General features: G+C 36.1%; 1 protein-coding gene across 1 annotated transcript in view; it reads left to right on the top strand.

The window, feature by feature from the left end:
- Positions 1 to 3,537: 3,537 nt before the first annotated feature.
- Positions 3,538 to 9,139, top strand: part of LOC107672685 (target of Myb protein 1-like) — a 15,276-nt gene continuing 9,674 nt past the window's right edge. Inside the window, exons 1-7 of the mRNA XM_016465992.1 lie at positions 3,538 to 3,608; positions 4,638 to 4,834; positions 6,483 to 6,567; positions 8,074 to 8,152; positions 8,251 to 8,400; positions 8,525 to 8,659; positions 8,895 to 8,999. Coding sequence (XP_016321478.1) covers positions 3,538 to 3,608; positions 4,638 to 4,834; positions 6,483 to 6,567; positions 8,074 to 8,152; positions 8,251 to 8,400; positions 8,525 to 8,659; positions 8,895 to 8,999 — 822 coding nt within the window. The remainder of the gene's footprint in view (positions 3,609 to 4,637; positions 4,835 to 6,482; positions 6,568 to 8,073; positions 8,153 to 8,250; positions 8,401 to 8,524; positions 8,660 to 8,894; positions 9,000 to 9,139) is intronic.

Raw genomic sequence — 9,139 nt, forward strand, 5'->3', positions numbered from 1 at the left:
TCTTTTGTCACTTAATATCTTATTTTGGAGTGTAAATCTATTAGATTACTTAGTGTATAAAACCATGATCCGTACTCACAAAATTAGTCTTCTTTTTAGGATTTTAGTTAATCAATATAAAACTATTTTTTGTGAGTGCGGATCATGGTTTTATATAGGCTACTGAGTAATATCAGCAGCATTTTTAAAATCTTGGTTCTTGATTCATTATTTGCTCTTTTTACTTTTAATTTGATTAAAACCACACAAAATTACCCTAAATTCCAATTTAAGATAGGTAAAAAGTTGCCACTTGTTGAATTAAACATGCAAAATAGCTTATCACTGCTGTACTAGACAAGACTGTAGCATGCTACTGTTTTAAACGTTTATTGTTGCACAATGCATTCTGTTCTACATACTAGCGTAAACTGTCCGCAGCACAGTGTACTGTATACTTGGAAAATCCCCGCCAGTGCTGCCTACTGTCACTTTAAGAGATGATGTAATCGGTGAAGTTTGTTTTAGCTCTCCAGCTGATCATCAGCCCACAGCCGAGACACTGAGCAGCAGACACGCTCGGAGGATGGAGTTTTTCATAGGAAACCCTTTTTCTACACCCGTGGGTCAACTTATAGGTAAGTAACACGCTGGATGAGATCGCAAATCACACGCAATACGTTTAAGCGAGCATCATACGCACAGATAAGCGAGTGTAGTTAAACTTGATGTGTCCAATTCGACTGCTTGATATTTACATAGATTTCAACAATATTCGCCGTATATTCGTGGCTAGCTCACTTGCAAGACACACATGAACACGTATGCAATTCATCGTTTAATTAAGGATGACAGCAAAGGATACGATTAAATTTACATTGACACTTCATTCGTTCAATCCAATGTCGAAGGCGGGCTCAAAGCCCCGTCGCTGTCTTCGTGGTTGGCGGAAATGCGTGTCAATTAATGCTGTCCGCAAATAGTAACGAGGAAGGGCGGGACGAAGAGGGTTTGCGTTGGAAGTTGCACGTCTTCAGTATACCCTAATAACGTTTTGACCCATTTTCTTTGTCGCTCTCGTTTAGAAAATAACTATTTACATCTGAGTATTAAAGCGGTTATGTAACCCATTCCAGAATTTACTCTTGGTTTCACAAGAAATGCAATATTAGGGCTACTTTTCATTCATTTCAAGGGCTCTTCTGCTTCTCTTGATAGTGTCATTGCAGCTAGACTCTCATCTAAATGGGGCTGCACAGAGCAATTAGTTGGGGAGGAACTGTTTGTTCCAGCCAAACACGATAATTATGCATTAGCAGCAAAATTATCTTTGCAATGCTCTGTTCATCTCAGATTTCTCCCTTAGATGAATAGAATTGTCAGATTGACCAAATAAATTTACAGGAAAGGTTCACACAAACATTCAAATTCTGTCACGAATTCACTTTATGCTGTTATTTTTCTGTGGAACATAAAAGGATTTTTAAGAATTTTAATTCATTACAACATAATCTCCTAGCGTTCCATATGGAACATAATGTATGGAATGGATATATGTGTGTATATAATGACAACAGTGTGGGTAAATAATGATTTTATGTTGATTTCACATTAGTAAAGTCTCCATACCACAACAAAGGTCCCAACGAATCTCATCCTGAGCACTAACATTACTCTTATTTAATAAACCAAGGTCACTGAGTGTGTGGCTTTATAGACAGGTTCCAGCAGGAAGGAACCGAGAAATTACAGGCAATAAATGTCTGCGGATGTCAAATCTGCTGGTATTTTGAATGACCAGACTCTCGCTCTGCACAATATAATCAGGATTCAGTTTACATGGCCGATTCTTCTTCATCAAGCGTCTGTGACATTTCTGTTGATTGGCTGAACTCTGTCCACAGCTGCAGGGAAATCCAGCTCATTTCCCCTGTCGCTGCTGGCAGTGTGATATTTACCTCTGCTGTCAAGATCACCTCAAAATGATCAAACTCATAATAAATATCTCCTAATTGGTCTTGACAGTATCGTCAAGTGAGGTCGATTATTGACATGCAGCTGAAAAATGAAAAGCTGATTCATTTTTCAAATGAATTATCTCTTTTTATTCTTGTTAAGAGCTTTTTCCCTTGCTTTGTGTGCTTGTGTGCTGCTGACAAGACCAAACAACGTTTTCCAGTGTTTTTATGTCCATTATCTGCACAGGTTATTATTGACTATGGACTCATGGAGGATTTTTGTTCTTGGACTTTTTTTCTGTAGAGCTCCTAAAACTATCTGTTTGAAGATACACAGTACCATTTGGAGTCGGTATGGTTTTTTAAATGTTTTAGAGAAAAGACTCACCGAGGCTGCATTTACTTAATCAACAATAGAGTAGAACAGTAATATTGTGAAATATTATTACAGTATAAGATAACTGTTTTCAATTTGAATATGTTTTAGGATGTAATTTATTCCTGTGATATTAAAGCTGAATTTTCAGCATTATTACACCAGACTTCAGTGTCACATGATCCTTGAGAAATCATTCTAATATGCTGATTTACTATTATTATTATTATCATTTATTATTGTCAATTATTACCTATTATTATTATTATCAAACATTTATTATTATTATCAATGTTGAAAACAGTTGTTCCACTTTATTATATTTGTGTGAAAAGTTGAACCATGACATTTTTTTTCAGGAACATTCAAAAGAGCAACATTTATTATAAATAGAAAGGTTTTTATTACAGTGTTTACTGTCACTTTTGAATCAGTTTAATTTAGTTAGTTAGTTACTGATTTACTTTATTTTAATAATTAGCTGGGTCTTACCAAAAATGTGTTTTCTCCCTCTCTATTATTATTATTTTTTTAATTTTGGCTTTCAGCCTTTTCCTCTGTTGATCTGCATCGCACTCAGAAATGTGCCACGTGAGTCACAACTGACTCATTCGTGACCAAGTTAATTACAGGAGGATGTTCTTGTGAGTTCTGCCTCTAATGAAGAACCGTGAAAAGCTTTGAAATTTTCTCAGGTATGTTAATCAACAGTCAGACGCACGCCAAAAATAATTATTTTGCTTTTCAGCTGTCATTTTCTTGCCACTATTATTAGAATTAGGACAAATGTAAGACCATGAAATGAATAAAATACAAAATAATGAATAACCCGCCATTTTATTAGCCTACAGTATCTCTCTGTAGTGTAATGTGAATTTCTGACCTTAACAACTGCAGTATTTCAGGTCAGTACCACAGGTGTTGCTTTGCTTGCTCTGTCTTAGTGAAGTTCGCCACCACGTGGTTCATCACAAAAGTTCATCGACTCAGAAGAACTATTATATTAATAATAGTTCTTATATATTAATGTCGTTCTTTTGTTCAGGAGTACAGCATTTATTTCAAATGACCAATTTAATACATTCTGATGAATACATTTTTCATGTATTATTTTATTTTAAATATTACCCCAAACTTTTAATTAAAATGTATAATGGTTTGCCCAAAAATATTAAGTAGCAATAACTGTTTTAAACATAAAAAGAAAAAGAAGAAGAAGAAGAAATGGAGCAAAAGATGAAATATGATGATTATCTCAGCTTATTATCTGAAACTGGAAGGCCTGATATGGATTGGTAATGGTTTTGTGGCTTGTATCTAGAACGTGGTTGACATTTAGAGACAAAAAGACTAATATTACTGCAGACAGATGCGATAAAGTCGGACGTGCATCAAAACTGGCTTGACCTCCCCCAGTTTTTATAATACCTGCTATAAATCATTTACAAGACCAAAAACATGCATCTCATAGACCAAGGATTCAGATGTTTTCTGTGAGAGCACACACACCCTGACAGGTCACCAGACTGCTTTTGTTATGAACTCTCAAATCAAATCATGTGGGCAACACACTAGGGCAGGGCCTGCATTTCACAACATCACACCTTATACAGTAATTTATGCATAACTCCATGGTAATAAAACTTTCCATTTCCATTTCCAAACAACAAAAATCTAATATAAAAATTTCAGTATGCAATATGCAGTATGTACTGTGCACAATATGTGAATTTTCTGTATGCACTGAACACCTGGATGACCTACAACTTTTACCATAATGTGCAACATACATAGGCTACAGAACTGAATGCATGGAATACTCTATCCCACAATGCAATGCGTTCACACACATCCTTCAATTTCCAGTGAGTATCAGCAGTTCCACAGAGTTGTTTGCACTGCACTCTTTTGTCACTTAATATCTTATTTTGGTGTGTAAATCTATTAGATTACTTAGTGTATAAAACCATGATCCGTACTCACAAAATTAGTCTTCTTTTTAGGATTTTAGTTAATCAATATAAAACTATTTTTTGTGAGTGCGGATCATGGTTTTATATAGGCTACTGAGTAATATCAGCAGCATTTTTAAAATCTTGGTTCTTGATTCATTATTTGCTCTTTTTACTTTTAATTTGATTAAAACCACACAAAATTACCCTAAATTCCAATTTAAGATAGGTAAAAAGTTGCCACTTGTTGAATTAAACATGCAAAATAGCTTATCACTGCTGTACTAGACAAGACTGTAGCATGCTACTGTTTTAAACGTTTATTGTTGCACAATGCATTCTGTTCTACATACTAGCGTAAACTGTCCGCAGCACAGTGTACTGTATACTTGGAAAATCCCCGCCAGTGCTGCCTACTGTCACTTTAAGAGATGATGTAATCGGTGAAGTTTGTTTTAGCTCTCCAGCTGATCATCAGCCCACAGCCGAGACACTGAGCAGCAGACACGCTCGGAGGATGGAGTTTTTCATAGGAAACCCTTTTTCTACACCCGTGGGTCAACTTATAGGTAAGTAACACGCTGGATGAGATCGCAAATCACACGCAATACGTTTAAGCGAGCATCATACGCACAGATAAGCGAGTGTAGTTAAACTTGATGTGTCCAATTCGACTGCTTGATATTTACATAGATTTCAACAATATTCGCCGTATATTCGTGGCTAGCTCACTTGCAAGACACACATGAACACGTATGCAATTCATCGTTTAATTAAGGATGACAGCAAAGGATACGATTAAATTTACATTGACACTTCATTCGTTCAATCCAATGTCGAAGGCGGGCTCAAAGCCCCGTCGCTGTCTTCGTGGTTGGCGGAAATGCGTGTCAATTAATGCTGTCCGCAAATAGTAACGAGGAAGGGCGGGACGAAGAGGGTTTGCGTTGGAAGTTGCACGTCTTCAGTATACCCTAATAACGTTTTGACCCATTTTCTTTGTCGCTCTCGTTTAGAAAATAACTATTTACATCTGAGTATTAAAGCGGTTATGTAACCCATTCCAGAATTTACTCTTGGTTTCACAAGAAATGCAATATTAGGGCTACTTTTCATTCATTTCAAGGGCTCTTCTGCTTCTCTTGATAGTGTCATTGCAGCTAGACTCTCATCTAAATGGGGCTGCACAGAGCAATTAGTTGGGGAGGAACTGTTTGTTCCAGCCAAACACGATAATTATGCATTAGCAGCAAAATTATCTTTGCAATGCTCTGTTCATCTCAGATTTCTCCCTTAGATGAATAGAATTGTCAGATTGACCAAATAAATTTACAGGAAAGGTTCACACAAACATTCAAATTCTGTCACGAATTCACTTTATGCTGTTATTTTTCTGTGGAACATAAAAGGATTTTTAAGAATTTTAATTCATTACAACATAATCTCCTAGCGTTCCATATGGAACATAATGTATGGAATGGATATATGTGTGTATATAATGACAACAGTGTGGGTAAATAATGACCGAATTTCTATTTTTGCATGAACTATCCCTTTAAAGATGGTATTCAAGTTTGTGTCAGGATGAATGCCAGTGTAATGACAGAGCTTTTGATGGAACTCGCCCTTTCATACTGTTGTAAAGCCTGTTTTCCCTGCCTAGATGCAGAACATTAAGCACTGTAAACAATACGACAAGTCACATTAAACTCAGTAACCTAGTTTAAATGATCAGTTCAGCATATGGGTGGGTGAATACAAGGGCTCTTTTTAAAGTTAGTCTGGGCTCTTCTTCATGGCGATAAGGAGCTGTTATATCATCAGAAGTTCAGTGTTTGTAACTCTACCAGTGTTGTTATGAATCATAAACCTCAACGCTGCTGATGAGTAAGATGACAATAATGTCCTGGTGTAATATCAGGCCAGTCGACTGACGGTTCAGTGATGTTTGTTATGTGTGTGTGAGCGTATAATGAGTTGTTTGAAGGCAAGAGTAAGTTCCTTTTAAAGTTAATTGTTGATTCTGTTGATGGGGAACAATGCTAGTTAGCTTTCAAACATCTACATAATCGCTTTGGGTTCATCTGTGTTTCTGCATTTTGTTCAGTTGTGCTTAACAAAAAGAGACCATAAGTATGTGATCAAAACATGTTGTATCCTTTCAGTTTAGATTGAAGCCTTTGTGTGTCTCTGACTGTTTCTTGGTCTCTTGCTCAGAACATGCCACCAGTTCTTCTCTCCCGTCTGAAGACTGGGGCCTCAACATGGAAATTTGTGACATTGTCAGTGAAACAGAAGAAGGGTGTGTATGTTGTCCGATACAACCGATTTCTGTTTATATGATCATGACAGTTAATTCTTTTTAAACTCTTCCCCAGTTGTATTTGGACGTCATTGTATTAGACCACGGATTCCCAAACGGACATTTGTTTTTTTGTTGATTTGACCTAAAATATTAGCTTGAAATCCCTCAGGCCTCAGGCCATCCAATATGTAGATGATTTGTTTCTTCATCAGAACAGAATTGGAGAAATGTATCATTACATCTCTTGCTCACCAATGGATCCTCTGCAGTGAATGGGTGCCGTCAGAATGAGAGTCTAAACAGCTGATAAAAACATCACAATAATCCACACCACTCCAGTCCATCAATTAATGCCTTGTGAAGTGAAACGGTGCATGTTTGTTAGAAATAAATCCATTATTAAGATGCTTTTTCAATTCAAACCTTTGCTTAAGTCCGCTATCCATAATATTAGTAATATTGCTTAATATTGCTTTCATCTCGTCTGAATCAGGAGTGAAATATGCACAGATCAAGCACTGTTTACAAGCAAATACAGTCCAAAACCGTTCTACACAAATATGTTGGTGTATTTTGATGTGAGAGGACAACAGGGGGATTATCTTTTTCACTAGAGGAAATGTTATTATGAATTATGGAGTCATATTTTGGCCAGGAGCAATGGTTTAAAGTTAAAACATGATAATTATGGATTAATTTCTTACAAAAACGCAGATTTTTACTTCAAGACATTACTTGATGGACTGGAGTTTTGTCGATTACTTTGTCGTATTAGATGACCTGAGGATGAGTACATTTTAAGCAAATTCCTATTGAGTGAACTATTCCTTTGAGTAAATATTCAATAAAATTTAACAACACGTTTGTGTGTTCATGGTTCTGTCATGTTGGTTAATGGTCACATGACAAATAAATCTACTTCATGTTTTAGTAAGTGTTCTATTTTAACAGTTTTTATATTAAAATTATCTTAATTTTACATTTCTGTCATTTAATGATATAATTATTTAGTTTGGGAAACCCTGTGTTATATAAAATAGCAAACTACATAACAAATAATAACGGTAACACTTTATTTTAAGGTGTTCTTGTTACACGTTACATGTATTTACTATTATAACAATAAATTATGCATATTTACATGCAAATAACCTTAAGCCAAACCCTAATCCTAATAATAGTAAGTACATGTAGTTAATTAATATTACTCAGTACTTAAATGTATAGTTACACTGTAACAAGGACACCTTAAAATAAAGTGTACCCATAATAACTAATGTTTCACAACCAGAAAGTATCACAATACAATTTGTCGTCATTTTGAGCTGTATTCTATTTTTGCCTCTGTTATCATTCTATAAATTACATAAAATAATATTAAATGGCTTAAGTGTCTGAATATAATTATTTAATTTAACTGTATGGTGCTTTGAGGTTTTTGATAGTATAACTTACATTATATAGCATTACATAATTTTTGTGATGATGCTGCTCTGTTTGCAGACCTAAAGATGCAGTCAGAGCAATTAAGAAGAGGATACTGGGAAATAGGAATTTCAAAGAGGTTATGATGACTTTGAGTGTAAGTGTCAAACATAATGTCATTACCATCGTCTCAATGTCTTATTTCACATAATATTTCACATGATCTTTGGAATCATTCTTCTGGTTTTGCTGCAGGTGTTGGAGGCCTGTGTGAAGAACTGTGGACACAAATTCCACATCTACGTGTCCACCAGAGACTTCGTGGAGAATGTTTTGGTCCAGACGATCCTGCCTAAAAACAACGCCCCAGTGGTTCTTCAGGACAGAGTCTTGAGCATGATACAGGTCCTTTATAAACTCTCAGAGTAACCGCCTTTGTGCGGTTCATATTTTTTGCTGTTAAGTGTGAAGTATTCAAACAGAGCTCTGGATGTGTCTGGCGTCTGATTCTATCTTTCTCTCCCTGTAGGCGTGGTCCGATGCCTTTCGTAGTTCTCCAGATTTGACGGGTGTCGTGACCGTCTATGAGGATCTCAGGAGAAAAGGCGTGGAGTTTCCCGTGACTGAACTGAATGGCTGTTCCCCTATACACACTCCCAACCGGGTATAAACCGCTGCACATTCAAATACATGACAACAAGCAGCTTTTAATAAACAATTAGAAATCCAAATAAAGATTTATTGGGATTCATGTGTTTATAAAAAGTAAAAAACATAAAAAACATATCAAAATCAGATAGTATATCCTCTATATAGAGTGGTAACATGCAAATATGTGCCATTCTTTTGTGTAATTTCAGATTTATATTTATTAATTTATTAATGCTTGATTCCAACAGACCATTGAGTCAGCGTCTCCGGTAACAGCTCGCACAGAAAGTCACTCCATCACATCCTCACAGCCACAGAATACAGAGACGCCCATCACACTGTCACCTCAACAGGTAACACACACACACACACACACACACACAGCAATGCTGACTCAGGCTGAAATGTGGGTGGGACTGGAATATTTTAGGAATGAATAAAATGTTATGGATGGACTAAATCGACTAAGCCGACTACAACAGTATGCATTCAG

The sequence above is a fragment of the Sinocyclocheilus anshuiensis genome, unplaced genomic scaffold (genome assembly GCF_001515605.1).
Source record: "Sinocyclocheilus anshuiensis isolate Anshui unplaced genomic scaffold, SAMN03320099.WGS_v1.1 scaffold504, whole genome shotgun sequence".
Classification (NCBI taxonomy): domain Eukaryota; kingdom Metazoa; phylum Chordata; class Actinopteri; order Cypriniformes; family Cyprinidae; genus Sinocyclocheilus; species Sinocyclocheilus anshuiensis.